Source organism: Thamnophis sirtalis, unplaced genomic scaffold, assembly GCF_051295495.1.
Source record: "Thamnophis sirtalis isolate CommonGarterSnake01/CBP01778 unplaced genomic scaffold, rThaSir2_p1.2 scaffold_9, whole genome shotgun sequence".
In the NCBI taxonomy this organism is placed as follows: Eukaryota; Metazoa; Chordata; class Lepidosauria; order Squamata; family Natricidae; genus Thamnophis; species Thamnophis sirtalis.
The window spans coordinates 70,529,628-70,546,618 of record NW_028261389.1 but is presented as its reverse complement, the minus strand read 5'-3'; the positions used below and the strand labels follow the sequence as shown (position 1 = coordinate 70,546,618).

Genomic DNA, 16,991 nt, shown 5'->3' with positions numbered 1-16,991 from the left:
TCCTTTTGTTTACTAAGCAATTTGGTTCCTTTCCCTGAAAGGGCTTTTCCTAGCTTTTGGCCCCCTCCCACCTTGCTTACCTGCCTTCACCACTTTTAGGTACGGTGGCCGTGGCCCAGTCTCACACTTCCAACTCTTACTATTCTTTGTTTTATTCTATGTTCAATAAGGCAGCGATCCCCAACCTTTATGGCTGGTGGCTCAGTAGGGGAGGGGGAGGCGGGAGGGGGGGAACTGGGCCATCCAAGTGGCAGACCAGTGGTGGGTTTCAAAAATTGTTTGAACCTACTCTGTGGGTGTGGCCTCCTTTGGGGGAGTGGCTTGCCACCCATGTGACCGGATGGGAGTGGCTTGCCACCCATGTGACCGGATATGGAGATGCCAACAACTTGTCAGGACCACCTTAAATTACCTCACACACAGCACTGGCATGCATAAGAATATGATGTAAATTTGTTTTTTAAAAGGCATCTTTGGTTTGCGTTAAAACAACTTCAACACATGCAGTGTTCTGATTGCACCACAAACGCAGTAGTCATCCTTACCTTTCACAGAGGCACTGAGTTTTATAAATATGAGCATGATAGTGTAGAATAATCATATCCAAGGACCAGTGGTGGGTTTCAAAATTTTTTGGAACCTCTTCTGTAGGTGTGGCCTGCTTTCTGGGTCCACTGGTGGAACCTCTTCTAACCGGTTCGGTAGATTTGACGAACCGGTTCTACCGAATAGGTGCGAACTGGTAGGAACCCACCTCGGTGGCAGACTGATATGAACACATTAACTTGCCACTCAAACAAGTTGAACTGCGGACGCACATGCGCCCACCAGGTTCCAGATGGGCCACGTTTGCCTGGGGGATTGGAAACTGCAATAACTGGATGGAGAGAGGATGCTGAATATCCTGTTTCACAGGGCAGGGGCAGCTATGGGAAAGAGCCACTAACTAGATGTTCTTATCATTGGCTAAGACCATCTAAACAGGAGGACATGGAGGCGCCCACCCTACCTGGCTCAGTGGATCGGGCAATGATTTTCAGGGAGGCTCTCAAACAACATGGCTTTGATCCTACAGCAATGGTTCCCAACCTTTCTGGCTTTGTAGACCAGTGGAGGGAGGGAGGGGAGAAATGATTCTGTGCAAGCGGCAAGCTCCAGCGCACATGTACACCAACCTCCATTTGCACAAGCAGCAGGCACCAATGATGGGATGGGAGATCACAAGAAAACCAAGAACCTTACTTTCTTTTTCTACCCCTTAGTGCTTTCCAGAAGAGGAATGAATCACCATACTGAAGCACCATCATAGTAAAACATGAACCCCAGTAAATAAGTCATATACAATGAAGACAAATGGATTTGGATCTACCCTCATACTTTTAAGGAACTGAACACCGATCTTTCTATCAGAGAAACCATCAACTCATTTTGAGAAAACCAAGAAAAATATTGTATGCTGGAAATCCTCCTGACATTGATACTTAAAAGAGAGTTTGGCTAGCTTTCCCCCAAATGTTTGAATGAATATGACCAGCATTTAACTATGGCAAGTCATCCTCCGTGATTTCTCCTTGTCTCATTCAAACACGTCAAGAAAACTCCTGTCAGACCTGCCATCCTGCTGTGGCTACACCGGTCCTGCTTAGCTAGATGTTGTGAGTAACAACGGGGGAAAGAGCTGCAGGGTGGGATAAAGGGGAATAGAGGGGATGTCAGCCTCTGCTTCACTTGGCTGCCATAGAATTAATTAATTAATTAATTAATTAATTAATTAATTAATTAATTAATTAATAGAAGCGGGGAAGGTGGGGTCATGGTATTTGGGATGGGAATGAATGGTACAGGAGGTGATGTGGAAAAGGGAGTATTCTTCTCACCATCTTCTGCGCATGCTGGTAGCCGGTGTTTAGACCTGCTCAAGGCCAACCATCCTGCATACTTTTGGAGATGCACCCCACATGACACCTAAGGGAGTTGCAGATTGGACACTGGGGTAGTGGGTCATTGGAGGGAGGGGGCTGGGTTATCATTTGACATGAACTTGTTCGCGCCTTTCTGGCTCAGATCTTGCTTTACTTTTGCTGCTATCTTTTCATAATCAGTAAAAGGATTTTGATTCCACGAACAATGGAGTTGGGAGTTTTCTTTGTTGGTTATTGATGGAGGCACGCCGGAAACTGAAAGCCTTCTCCTGCCATCCTATGACAAGCCGTGGACTGTTCCAAAGTCATCCAATACAGCTGGGGACCATTAACGAAATAATTAGTTTGAATGTGATTGGTCACTCACCGATAACTATTTTGGGGGGGGGGGACACCCAAGGAGTATAGTTAACTGCTTGGTTTGGGGACAAAATGCTAGATTTGGCTTTGCTACACTGCAATAATTTGGCTTTAGTAAACTATACTTTCTTTAGCTATGAGTCTAGGAGTCATTCTTTATTTTATGTTATTTATTTTGTCTAGCATGTATAACAGATAAAAGTATAAACATGATTATGAATACAGGAAATGGATATGAATAAGTGGGGATAATAGGACAGGGATGGTAGGCAGGTTAGTGCACTTATGCATGCCCCTTACAGACCTCCTAGGAATGGGGTGAGGTCGACAGTAGACAGTCTTAGGTTAAAGTTTTGGAGGTTTGGGGAAGAAACCACAGTGTCAGGTAGAGCATTCCAGGCGTTGACCGCTCTGTTGCTGAAGTCGTATTTTCTGCAATCAAGTTTCGAGCGGTTTACCTTTAGTTTGTCTCTATTGTGTGCTTGTGTATTGGTGCTGAAGTAGTCATTGACAGGTAGGACATTGTAGCGGATAATTTTGTGTACTACACTCAGGTCAGGCTGAAGGCGGCATAGTTCTAAGCCCAAAATTTGGAGCCTGGTGGCATAAGGGATTCAGTTGGAGGACTCTTCTCGTGAAATGTCCCTGAACTCTCTCGATTGTATTAATGTCTGATATGCAGTGCGGGTTCCAGCCAGATGAGCTGAATTTGAGAATAGATCTAGCAAATGTTTTATATGCCCTAGTTTGCAATACAATATTACCGGAGAAGAAGCTTTACAAAATTAGATTAACAGCTCTTAATGCCTTTTTGGCAATGCTGTTACAGCGAGCTCTAGTGACCAAGTTGGGACAGCTGACAACTCCTTAAATTCTTTAACAGTCCTATATACTCTTCAAACTGGGAACAGTCTAATCTGCATTTTGCAACACATTGGCTGCTCTGCTCTTGCTAAAATTTCAGATAGAATGAACTCTGGTTTTTGCTTTATTCTGGTTAAAAAGCCTCTAGTGCTTCAGTTGCACTCTGTATTTTAAAAAAAATATTATTAAGCTATTCTCTGCAAACAAAAGCTTAAGCTTCAAGAGCAAAGAAATGAGCTGACATCGTTTGGAGTGTTTGCGTTGAATGTGGCAGTGATTCTCACTGCTGATGCTGAGATTAAAAGCCAATTACTTGTATTATTACATTTCCAAGTGCCCAAATAATTCATGTAAGAGGCTTCCTGCTACATCAATGCAGAATACCCTGCTCTGTCTTTTTTCTTTCCACCTACCAAGACTTAATGGCACGGGGATTATAGCTGAATTATTATTCTTGCCCCACAATCTACCACTTGATCTTCTGGCATCTGTCACCTCTCTGTGTTTACTCTTCCAGGAAGTATGTCTCACTTACACAAAAACATTGGGGCAGGAAGTTCTTTGTTCTCTCACTGGAATGAAAAGTTCTTCCAATTTTAGTTCAGGGGGAAAACCCATTGTTCAGTTCACAGACATGTGGGAAGACCGGAATAAGAGTTTATCTGCCAGACTGAATGTGGTGACCGGTGGCCTTGAGCCAAATTTGTGCTCTCAGTCTTGCAAAGCAGCTTCTTTGTTGAAGTTATTAAGCTCTAGATCAGTATTTCTCAACCTTGGCAGCTTTACAATGTTTGGGTTTTGACTCATAGAATTTCCTAGCCAGCATATGTCAAAGTTACAACAAATCCCCCCGCACAAAAGTACTTTTGGCCCAGTGATGGGATTCAAAATTTTTTACTATCGGTTCTGTGGATGTGGCTTGGTTGGCGTGGCTTGGTGGGCGTGGCAGGGGAAGGATACTGTAAAATCTCCATTCCCTCACAATCAGCTGGGATTCGGGAGGCAGAGAATAGATGGGGGGAGCAGTCAGAGGCGGTATTTATTGGTTCTCTGAACTACTCAAAATTTCCGCTACCAGTTCTCCAGAACTGGTCAGAACCTGCTGAATGCCACCTCTGATTCAGTGTCTTCAAGATTACATCTGCCAGTTCCTTCAGAACCCCGGGGTATAAACCATCTGGTCTAGATGAATTTGTACAGATGTTATTATAACACAGAGTACCATTTTGAAATTGGTGCTTAAAATCTGAATCCATTTTGTTGATTTTTTTTCATTCCTTTTCATAAATTAAACCTTTTTGGAATTGGTTAGTCCATAATTGCAATCCCTTTAGACCAAGAAAATCAGCGGTAGTTATATTTTTATTATATAGGTGAAGAAAGTAGAAATGTTTTTTATAAACATATAACCTGCACATCTATAGGAGTGCGAATATTGGCTCCAACATCATCGGCTAATTGTGTTAAACTGTGAGTAGTACTGGCCAGAAGGAAAATTTGTATATACTTCTTCATTCATATATGCTTGTCTGGAAAAAAAACAACAGTTGATACATGTTAATGATTAAAGTCTCTAAATGTGAGATTGCTTATTCTCAGTATCAGCAAGAAATCAATTTTAATATTTTTTACAAATGGGTTAAGGAAATTAAAATGCCAGTTTGGTAAAATGGTTAAGAAATAAGGCTAGAAACTAGGAGACGGTGATTTTCTAGTCCAACCTTAAGCATAAAACCAACTGGGTGACTTTGGGCCAGTCACTCTTTCTCAGCATGAGGAAGGAAGCAATTGCAAACTATTTTCAAAAACACTTGCCAAGAAAACTGCAAGGATTTGTCCAAGTAGTTGCCAGGAGTTAGTGTTGGACTTGAAGGCATTAAAAAAAAAGTTATCTAAGCAGGGGTGGGCTTCAAAAATTTCAGCAACAGGTTCTCTTCCCAGTTGCTGGGTGGGCATAGCCATGGTGGGCATGGCCTAATCGTTCTCCTATACTACAGCGGGGGGGGGGCATTTTTGCCTTCCCCAGGCTCCTTGTGTCTCGGGAAGGGTGAAAAACTGCCTCCCATGGGCTCCAGAAGCCCTCTGGAGGCCGGAAACGGCCCATTTTCCCACCTTCCTGACCTTCCGTGAGGGCTTTGCACTTACCTCACATCAGAGGTGGGTTCCTACCGGTTCGGCCAAACAGGTAGTAATTTGACAGCCTGGGTCGCTGAAACAGGTAGTGACTCAGGCCTGCCACACCCCCGAACCAGTTCTCTCGGTGACGCCATCTTGTTTTTGGCTTCTGTGCATGCACAGAAGCATTTTTTAGTACTGCGCATGCACGTGGTGCGTCCCTGAGTGAACCGGCAGTAGCAGCAGCTGGAACCCATGCCTGCTTCACATCCAAAACAGGCTGTTTTGGAGATTCCTGGGAGGAGAGGGGTGGGTGGGGCTAGCCAGGGGAGGAATTTGGAGTGTCTCCGAACCGACCATAACGTTAGCTATGGGTTCATGTATCTAAGACACTAGAAAAAAGTGTCTTTTGAAATAAATTGCCATCAGTGGTGTTTGTTAAGGGTAATTAAAAAAAAGGCAAAATGATGAACATGATAGCATAAGTGAGCCCCCACCCCTTTGTACATGCATGTACAAAGTCAGAGCAGCGTTATCTGGCAGGCTGGAAAGCTGTTGAGAATTCAATAATGTCAGGCAGATTATTCTGCTGCTCCATGGTTAAAGCTACCAGGTCTATAGCATCCAGAGGCATCCCATGTGCTTCCCAGAATAAGATGCTAACGCTTCGAAGCCCCACTAGTTTGCCCCGGGGAATTTCTGGGTTCATCTTGGGCTAAAACAAAGTGGGCACCCAGAAAATGTCTTACTTATTTTTCTGCTCCTGGGATAGCTGGATGTTAAAATTATCTAATGCTCTCCGCAGGTCCCGATTCTGACGTTGCTGATGACGGTCATAGAGCAATTCAGCTCTGGCCTCCTGAATCCGTTTTCGGTCCCATTCTGCATTTTTCTGGCGTTCCTCTTCATCTAACCTCTGCATGAGAAGCAGAAAGCTGGTCTAGGAGGAGCGACTTAGAACTGAGGAGAAATTTACTGATAGTCAGAACCTTGCCTCCAGAAGTTGTGAATGCTCCAACACTGGAAGTTTTTAAGAAGATGTTGGATAACTAGTTGTCTGAAGTGGTGTAGGGTTTCCTGCCTAGGCAGGGGATTGGACTAGAAGACCTCCAAGGTCCCTTCCAACTCTGTTATTCTATTCTAGTCAGCAATGAAACACCTCTGCCCCCATCCATCTTTCTGTGCTGCTAACAGCATTCAACAGATGGGCTGCTAAGGACCCGTGGCTCTTCCCAAGGTCCTTCTAGAATTGAAAGAGTCAGAAGGTTCAATCTACCTGGAATCCTGGTGTACAATAATGATTGGTTTAGGCTTTTTTTTTGCCCCCTTTGCCACCCATTAAACAGGACCTGTGGTCCTTAATGTGTTGCATTGCTACAATTTGCAACAGCCCCTGACAAAGTGATGAGGATGTAGGAAGGTGAATGTTGCAAATAGAGTGGAGAGTGTGGTCAAACAAATCAAGATGGAAGACGTAACAGTGCCATCAAAGCTCCACCTCTGTGTTTTATGGGTGTGGCATGCAGGATGCATCTGGCAAAGGGGTGGAGCTTTCATCAGACGGTTGCAGCCCATCTTGGTTTTCCCAGGTGTGTTCTTATGGGGGAAGATCAGAGATGGAGGAAGGAGACCATCAAGCAAGGAATAACATCAAAGGAGGAAAAGGCTGAAGAATACCACCTCCCTTATACCAGTGGTCTGCAACATTAAATATTTAAAGAACCATTTGGACCCGTTTCCCACAGAAAAGAAAACACCAGGAGCCACAAAACCTGGGTGAGCATGGCCAACTCAATGTCACTCACTCCCACCCAGTCACATGACTGTCTCTCTCCGTCTCTGTGTCTCTTGTTTCTCTCTGTGTGTGTCTCTGTCTCACTGTTCGACTGCAGCAGGAAACAGTGGGTGGCTACTTCCGGCCTTGGTTGGTGCTGGATGTGCGACCTGCTGTCCACCCCGAGACAATGGCCCGCCCCGCGCTGCACCATGGCCAACGCCACTGCTGTTGCCAGGGGCAAGTGGGGTGGGTCACATTGTGGCTCCGCGTCGTAATGGGCTCCAGGAGGGGACCCCGTCTCCCCCATTGTGAACCCCGCTAACTTTCACTGTAATGCGCATCGTGGGCAGGCCATGGAGGCAATGGCAAAGTGGCATCAGGAGCTGCAGCAGAGGGCTGAAAGAGCCGCATGTCTACAGTACAGTTGCTGACCCCCGCCTTATACTATCTGGGGGACCCTGAACAGATTGAGAGTTGGAATGACTAAATGTAAAACCGATACACTCAAGTGAAGGCTCTTAGCGGATAACAACATGATATGTGAATGTGGAGAGGAACAGAGCCCGGCCTATCTGCTAGTATGTTGGTTACTATCAGAAACTTGTACCGATAATGACTTACTTTTGGCCAACGACAAAGCCAGGAAGGTGGCTTCATTCTGGCAGTTTCAAGTTTGATGTAGACATGGAAGAAGAACAAGGAAGAAAGGAGGAAGAGAAGGAGAAAAAGAAGCCCATCTTGACTTTTTTGATCCCACCATGCAGAATTCCAGGTTGTTATTCCACGGTGCTATTTCTTTAAAGGGCATACCAGCTTCTCTAGCACTTGTTGCATCTGAATATCCTGGATTTCTTTCAGCTGAGCTTGGCTCATTCCTTTCCATCGGTCGGTGATGATGCCATTTGGTCCAAAGGAGCTGACTGCTTGCTGCGGGTTTTCAGTCAGCAGATCCCCCTGAAGCTGGCTCAAAATGTCCCTCTGTTCTGCTTCTTCTTCTTGCTGTTTTTCGAGTCTTCTCTTACGCTCAGACTCAGCAGCCTTAAAAACAACAACACACACACAGAGCAATGTTTACAAAGTGAGAGAAGTTTGGCCCTCACCAGATGGCAAATACTTAAATAAAATTCAGTTAAATGTATTTTGTAGGATTTCTGGTAGGAAATAAAGACAGGATAAGATAAGTTAAAGAATAAAAAGAGAATAAGGAGGCAATTGCAGAGTCTTTTAAAACCTTTCTCTCATTCTGATCCTTTAAAAATTATAATTGCACAGATGATGCAAAGCAGGGGTGAAATGCTACCAGTTTGGACCGGTTCGGCCAAACCGGTAGTAAAAAATGCTGAACTGGTAGCATTGTTTTACTAACGACTTGGTTCCGATTATCAGCTGGGCAACAATCAGCTGTGCCGCGCAATTTATATTCGCTAGAAAGCAGGAAATCGTTTAGCTTTCTAGCAAATCTAAATCATGCGGCACAGCTGTCCCGTCCCCCGCTGTTCTACTTAACTTTGCAGACTCAGGAAAGGCTTCTTAATCCTCCTTTTTCAGTGCTGCGTGGTAGTGCATGCATGTGAGCAGCAAACCTGTAACAAAGCGAACCGGTAGCAGACTTCAGAGCATTTCACCCCTGATGCAAAGTAAAAATTCACACTGACATCCTGATATGGGTGATGTCCCTGGTCATCTCAGGTCTGCCCACAAGTTCAGTGGTGGGTTTACACCTCCTTCCAAGCCATGAAACAAACCACAAGGATTAGGTTCTTACATTGCACTAAGTCAGAACAAGCAAGTATTATGTCTTCAGTTACACGAATAACTCTCAATCTTCTGGAGGGGTTCAAAATATACAGAGACAGTCCAGTTTCCTTCCTGTGCTCAGGACAAGGCTTAATCAGAAATGAGCACTGCGTTGAGTGCTCAGCATGGCATCCAAGACAGGGCAAGAACAGCCACAAATGACAAGGTGACAATTATTGCCAACCCAATTATGATATATCATACCTCAAGACCTAAAATGGGCAACTAATGAGAAAAATGTCATCAAAAAAGTACAACAAAGAATGTTCTTTCTGCGCCAACTCAGAAACCTCAAACTGCCCAAGGAGCTGCTGATACAGTTCTACAGAGGAAACTTTGAGTCTGTTATCTGCACCTCTATTACTGTCTGGTATCCCAAACCAGTACCCACTTAGACTCTGGAACAAGTGCAACAATAAATGGTAACAGTCAATAATCAGACTTACTTTCAAGCTGAAGTGAAAATATCTGTAATAGCCTATTTCCACTATATAAAAATAAATATCCTAGACCTGGGATGTCAAACTCAGGGCCCGGATGTACCACACGCTGGCCACCCTCACCCCCGTTTTAGCGAAGGGGGAAAAGTCACGATATGTCACATGACAACATGTCTTCGCGAGTTTGACACCCCTCTCCTAGACCAGTGTTTCTCAACCTTGGCAACTTGAAGATGTCCGGACTTCAACTCCCAGAATTCCCCAGCCAGCATTCGCTGGCTGGGGAATTCTGGGAGTTGAAGTCCGGACATCTTCAAGTTGCCAAGGTTGAGAAACACTGTCCTAGACTATTGACAACATTTAAAAACTATTTTGAACATCATAATTATTGAACGTTTGTTTCATTAAAGCTATTTCATTGCCATAAATTAGATATATTTTATATATTGTTAAGTGTTGTGCTTAAACTTAGAATAAGTGTTTATTTTGTCATATGGTTTTGGAGGAGGGGTTCGACTGTTTAGTTCAGTGGTAGTCAACCTGATCCCTACTGCCCACTAGTGGGCCTTCCAGCTTTCATGGTGGGCGGTAGGGGTTTGCTGTAACTCTGCTTTATAAATTTTATAAAGTAAAGTTATTTCCCTACTTTATAAAACACCATTACTGTGAAACCGGTGGGCGGTTAGAAAATTTTACTACTAACAGAAATACAAAAGTGGGCAGTAGGTATAAAAAGGTTGACTACCTCTGGTTTAGTTTGTCTATTTTCTATATGATGTCTATAGAGTGAGAGATTATTTTATTATATATATTTGTACCTGTACTGAAGAAACTTGGAGGTAATTCTTTATATTTTGTTTCTTTCTTTTCTCTTGTCACCTAATTCCCACAGTACTTGTCTTATGCCAAAGATATTTACCCATGTAGTAGTCTGTATTGCTCTTATCCTTCTCATCTTTCCTATTGGTATCTTATGTTTTATCACTTGTTATTTGTATATTAGATTAATGATTGTTAATGATCATTTATGATCTATAATCTATCAACTATGTACACTGAGAGCTTATGCACCTGAGACAAATTCCTTGGTGTCCAATCACACTTGGATAATAAAGAATTCCATTCCATCCCATTTATTTTCCTGATTTCCCCATTTGATCCTCTCTCCCCTTTAATCTTTTTTCTTTGGGTTAATTTGTATTTTATCTTTTTTTGAAACTTAAAAGAACTGCGTTTTTTAAAAAAGCAATTACGATATGTCATACTCTTAGCAGATACTATTTTTAAGTAATAAAAAAGCAATTACGATATGTCATACTCTTAGAAGATACTATTTTTAAGTAATAATAACCAATTTTGCTTCACCAAGGCTTGATTGAATTCTGTAGTAGTGATGCAAATTGCTCGTCTGGTTTCCTCATCTGCTCGTTGGAGAGTCATAGCCTTTTCATCAAGCTCCAGTCTCTGCTGTTTATAGAGTTCTTCTACAAATCAAAACAAATCAGTTATGTCACAAGTGCCAGATAGTAAATCATTGCCCCACAACAACAATATCATTTATATACCACGCCATAGTGCTTTGCTGTACCCTCTGGGCGGTTTACAATGTCGAATGATCCTTATTTGCATTTCCCCCCCAACAATCTGGGTCCTCATTTTATGGACCTCAGAAAGATGGAAGGCTGAGTCAACCTTGATCCCTGTTAGTATTGAATTCCAGTCTGTGGGTAGAATTAGCTTTTAAATACTGCATTCTTAAACACTGTGCCATCACAGCTCCTACGTTTGTTCAAATCTTTGTTTTTTAGCCCAAGTTCCCAGACTCGGCTTTTCGCCCTCCTCCATTCTTCAAGTGTTTTCCATTTACCATAGAGACAAATTCTAGGTTTTTATGTTTCCTATCAAGGGCCAATGGAGAGGATTGTGGCTAATACCTACTTTGAATTTGAGCTAGACACAAGGATGGACAGCTCCACATTTTAATGCAAGGATGCACTTTGGTCGCTGACCCTGGTTATTTTAGTTTTAAAGTGGATATTGACGGCTTTATATGTTCACATATTGGTTTTTAACTTGGTTTTTATGAGAATGTTGCCTTTAACTGTGGTGAGCCATCTAGAGTTACTAAGTTGAGATGGGCAGCCACGCAAATCAAATAAATAAATTGAATATATGCTTTGCCTGTCAAATATGGAAGGCAGGGTCTTCAAAAGGGCCTTTCTACCAATTTCAGTGACTCAACAGATGTGTAGGGGTTGAGTAGCCTCTTATATAACAGTCCTTCAATCATTTAGGATTTTAAAGAACTGCTACATTAATTTACGCCTGCAAAACACCCATGCCAATTTTTCAAAGCAGGCATCAATAGTTTTCAAGCTAGCAACCTAAACTACTAAGTCGTAACTATGAGTGAGAAACAAAGTCCCTCGACACCCAGTGGTAAGAAAAGAAGTAAAGAAAAAGAAGAGAAACCAAGTCATGGCACTCTTTTCGAAATTTGGCAGGTGGCAACGGTTAAGCTAAATGCTCTATTGCAGATTTGGTCATACCTGCATATTTTTTATCTGCCAGCGCGTTCTGCTTTTCCCTTTCTTGCTGCAAAAGCCATTCTCTGGTTTGCTCTTGCTGGAACCTCCGTCTATTCTTACTGTTTAAATCTTCTCCCATGAACTTCTGCAAGCTGGATATGGTACAGCGTGGGTCACTGTCAGCAAGGCGAGCAGCAGTATCTTTCTGCAGGCGTTGTGGGTCAAAGAGGTCGTATTCACGCACCGTTTCTGGCTTCTGATAATTTTGACGAAATTCGTTGATAGCTTTGTTTAGGATCTGGGTATCTCTTTTCTGTCGTTGGTCTAACATGCAGAGGATCTTATCATTTTGTTTCATTTCTGCAGCTATGTTTAGAAGGGAAAAAAGGCTGTGATTCTAATCCTTAAAAATGCATTTTTGTGAATTTAAATAGCATGTTGGGTGGCTAAAGTTAATTGTTCCAACCCAAATAAAATTAGTTCTCTCTTTTACCTGTTCAGATTATATGTTTGTGCACTTCATCTACAAGCAAAGTTCATAGTTACAGGTAGTCCTCAACTTATGATCACAATTGGGACAAGAATTTCCATTGCTAAAAAAGCAGCTGTTAAGTGAGTTGCGTCCAATTTTATGATCTTGTTTGCCATAGTTGTTAAACAATCATTCCACTTGTGAAGTGAATAGCAATAGCATTTAGACTTATATACCGCTTCACAGTGCTTCACAGTCCTCTCTAAGCAGTTTACAGAGTCAGCCTCTTGCCCCCAACAATCTGGGTCCTCATTTGACCAAACCTGGAAGGATGGTAACCTTGAGCCTGGTGAGATTCAAACTGCCAAATTGCAGCCAGCCAGCCAGTAGTCAGCAGAAGTAGCCTGCAGTACGGCCTTCTAAACCAGTGTTTCTCAACGTGGGGCCTATGCCCCACAGGGGGGCAATTTGATTTTTAATGGGGGCAATTTGAACCTTGTTTCAAGTTAATGGCCTTTTAGGCTTCCTCTGTGTGAGTAGAGTTCACTTTTTGAGTAAAGTAAGAATTATATATCACGGGGAGAGGGGAGAGGGATTTTAAAGATGTTTAAGTAGGGCATGGCCAAAAAAAGTTTGGGAACCACTGTTTTAACCGCCACCATGCAGTGAATCATGCTGTTGTTAGCAACTCCAACTTCCTGGCCTGGGATGTTGTAACCATTGTAAATACATGCCTATGGCTCAGTGCTCAAAATCTGATCACATGATCATTGGGATGCTGCAATGCACATGATGGGGATGCTGCAATGGTTATAAAGTGTGAGGATCAAGATAATTCAATTTTTTCAGTTTTTCATTAAACTTCAAATGTTCACTAAAAAAAAAGATGTAAGTTGTGGACTACCTATGTTTTAAAATATTCCTTGAAAAGAATGTTGCACAGGGGTACTTCTATAGACCTAATATCTGTGCCAATTAATATTCCTTATATTGCACAATGGTACTTCTTGCAGCTCCATTAAGACCAGAAAGGCTAATATTTCAGCCATCTGTATCCCATCTTGCAGTGCTATCTTAGTATGTGCTGAAAAAAAATAAAACCCCAGCTGAGTGCAAAAAGGCCTCAAGACTGGGACAAATACACTAAGATGCTCTGGAAAAAGGGAGATGGAGGTGATGGAAGTTCTCACCAAGATGTCCAAACCCAAATCTTGCAGAGTTCAAGTATCTTACAATTTACAACTATCTTATCTGTCCAAGGAAAATCGTAGGTGAATGGATGCAGGGACAGGAATGGAATCAAAGTTTTGGAAGGTGGAAGGGTTGAAGGAGAACTCGTTTTTACAGCCATCTGACAAATGATTGTTTTTAAAAAAATGATATTATATATACCAATGGAATCATCACGGGCCTTCTGGACTGCTTCTTCAATCTTTTTGTCTTTTACTTGGGTGTCCAGCGCTTCCTTGTCAATCTGTGGTAGACATGAAAAAAACCTGGTTCAGATTTCATACCAAAGAAGAAGAGGAAGTTTCCCAAAATAAGCTCAGCTTTAACTGCTATTTTCAGGAAATAAAAAGCTGAGACAAATAAAGGCAACAACATCATATTCTAGTCTTCATTGATGAATTAAAATGAAATGAATAAATAATAAGAATTACACTCTCCCATTAAATAGATTTTTAAAATAGATACAGAACTATTGAACTTTTAATTCAATTATGTCATATATCTCCAAGATTGTTCTTTGTAGTTTAAGGACCAAAAACTAGTCAGACTGACCAGATATTTAATAACTCCAATGAAAAGAGTAATTAGAATTATAATTTATAAAGGAGAAAAATATGTAGCTGAAAAAGCGTCAGTGTAGCCTAGCTTTACAATTCTTCTTAAAACCTTCAAAGGCCAACATGCATATCATTCAGATGATCCAATAAACAAAATTAAATAGGATAATTTTATATATCACATGTGGTTAAGTCATTTACAGAAAAATTGATGCAGTTAGTTGATAATTCTTTGTATTATGTAAGCCCAGAGAGTTGGATTAACTCAGATAACCATGATCACATTACCCATACATCAACTTGATTAGACACTTATGTAAATAATATTAGATCATTTACAAGTATAATAATAATTTTATCTAATAACTGGCTAAAATTAAATCAGTTTTCACAACTGTAACATATTTCAAAACAATATTATACGAAGATTTCTTTTCTCTGCCAGATTTTAACTCGATACTCCTTTTTGTTTTCCATAATTTTATGGTAAATGTGTTTATCTCTTAAGATAATGATTACATTATGGGCAGTACTTCAGAGAGTTACAAAAGAACATATGAGTTGCCTATCTTAGAGATAAATAAGAAAAAATAATATTACTTGCAGGAAATATAAATTTCATTCAGTGAAAATCTATCAAAATATTAAACCATTCTTTTATTTTAAAAAACATAATCAGTAATAAATTGTGACTGCAATGCAAGCTTACATACTAAGAAACGGTTGCATAATATTGCTTCTTTTCTATAATTTATTAAACATTTTACTGTCAGTAAAATGGCAGTTGGAGGACTGTACATTTATTTATTTTTCCTATATATTTTATTTATTTATTTAGTTTGTCAAACATGTATGAGATAACAGGTATAAGTGTAAACAAGGATATGAGCACATGAAATGAGTACAAATAAATGGGCACAATAGGACAGGGACGGTAGACATGCTGATGCACTTATGTACACCCTGTGTATGTGTGTGTGTGTGTGCGCGCGCGCGCATGCATATAAGTATGTCTGTGTGTATCTCAATATCTATCTATCTATCTATCTATCTGGATGTGTTTGTGCATGTGTGTATATAGCTATCTATATTTGTGTGTACACACACACACACACACACACACGTAAACAGATTTCTTAATATTTTATAGAACACAGCACTAGTGGATAATTGTATGCAAATGTTTACATGCTGACTGCCAAATTGTGTATTTTCACCTAAACAGTAAGCATGCAATTCAAGTTTTCAGATACATGTTCTGTTTAATTTTGCATACATGTTGGAATTCTTGGAACAATTTGATAAGGCATGTCCAAAGGATTGCATTCAATTGTGTATACTTAGTATTATTATTAGCCCGAATAATTATTTGGGCTTTGCATGTTTCTGAGAAGGAAAAACTTTCATCCTTTCTCTTTTTTGTGTATAAAATAAGATATATTTTTTTAAAAAAAAATGCATAAAGTCATGCAGCTGATGTTGAAAAAATATATATCCCCATACTACGTCGTACCAAACAATTAAATTTAAATGACAATCAAGAAAATCTAAAGAATTACAGAACCACTCACCCCGATAAGCCTGACTCGGGCATCAAAGATCTGGCTTTGCCTCTGCAGGTCCCGGTAACGCCTCCGCTCCCGCGCCGCTGCCTCCATCCGGGAGTGCATTGTAGCCGGCCAGAGCAGTCCTGCCGAAGCAGGGAGGACGAAAGAAGATGCTACGGGCCGGGATAACTATCTAGGATGCTCAGCATCCCCGGCGCTTAGCAACGGTCTCCACAACTCTACGTTGCTAAGGAAATGAGCCAAGGCTCTTCTGCTACGAGCGATCGACGCTCTCTTGACGTCAGCAGCTCCCGTCAGCATAGAGATTAAGTGATTTTAGGGCGGGGCAAAGCCTCGGAAGGCGGAGCGCGGGAGGAAGTCTCGCGAGATATCCTTTCCCCTCATGCGCGGCGCGGGATTGGCCGAATTGGCGGGAAGGGAGGTTGTCACGCTGTGAGGCGAAGGGTCAGAATTTATGTATTAAATGTATAACCTCCTGTATAAGCGCTTCTATCGTTCCATGCGGGTCTCTGGAAGAGGAAGATACTGTTCTGCTCCCCGCCCGTTATTTTGCACATTTCAAGCGCTTGTCCTTCCCGGGCTGGCGGGATAGTACCTCAATTGAAATTCTGAAGCGCGTGGTTCATCTTCCCATCTTTTTGTTTTCCTTTCCAGCAATTATTATTTCCTTTCCTCCCCCCTCCGTTTTTTTTTTAGGGCAAACTGCGTGGAATCCAGTTGACATAAATACCTAAATGTCGCACTTGAAAGGTTAAAAAAAAACCCACTGGGTGCTCTTAGAGGGAAAAATGCTCTTTGCATTTTTTATATTGTGCTAAATACTATTTATCTTTTTTTAAAAATCGTATTAGTGGTCCACAGGATTTAAAATTATGAATTTAGGGGTCCCCGAGGTCCGAAAGATTGGTGATCCTTGCAGTAGAGTGCCCACATTCAAGAGCAAGGTTTCTATAAATGCAAGGGACAGCTTGAAAAAGGAATAAAAAAAGTTAATAGGTCTACCACAGTTTGTCTAGTCTGCACTCAGGGAATCTTAATTTTTAAACATTTGGGCCTTTCCTTAGTAATTACTGCTTAAAGACAATGGTATATATGCATTCCAAATCTCCTCAAAAATATTTTTCAGCCAAGGAGCAGGGCATAATAAAGCTCAGTAGTGTAAGACAGGAAGTGTAAAGAACGAATGGTTAAAATTAACAGCATATCCATTAGATGGTTGCACATATCTATAATGTAGCAGAATGTAGCTTGTTTTGGAATAACCTATCCAAAAGTAAAGATGAAATTAGAAAATTGGGGAATTTGCTTAAAATATGAGGTTATGAACACTGTACCAGAATAGTAAAACAGGCAATATATCA

The 16,991-nt window shown here is 41.4% G+C and overlaps 1 protein-coding gene across 1 annotated transcript; it reads right to left on the bottom strand.

The window, feature by feature from the left end:
• Positions 1-4,490: 4,490 nt before the first annotated feature.
• RIBC2 (RIB43A domain with coiled-coils 2) lies at positions 4,491-15,803 on the bottom strand. The gene is made up of 7 exons (XM_014062342.2): positions 15,634-15,803; positions 13,668-13,749; positions 11,825-12,169; positions 10,641-10,759; positions 7,849-8,076; positions 6,011-6,177; positions 4,491-4,675 (listed from the first exon to the last, which is right to left on the bottom strand). Exons 1-7 carry the CDS (start codon positions 15,730-15,732, stop codon positions 4,594-4,596), a joined length of 1,122 nt encoding a protein of 373 aa, XP_013917817.2. The 5' UTR covers positions 15,733-15,803; the 3' UTR covers positions 4,491-4,593.
• Between the last annotated feature and the right edge of the window lie 1,188 nt (positions 15,804-16,991).

Bases quoted from the DNA above. Each gene is read 5' to 3' on its own strand.
- RIBC2 (XM_014062342.2), bottom strand. From the start codon at position 15,732: ATGCACTCCCGGATGGAGGCAGCGGCGCGGGAGCGGAGGCGTTACCGG. The intron at 8,077-10,640 runs GTGAAGCAAAAT...GTTGTTTTTAAG, and splicing joins CAGAATTCAATCAAGCCTTG to GCTGCTGAGTCTGAGCGTAA. The intron at 6,178-7,848 runs GTATGCCCTTTA...CTTCTCATGCAG, and splicing joins AACAAGTGCTAGAGAAGCTG to AGGTTAGATGAAGAGGAACG.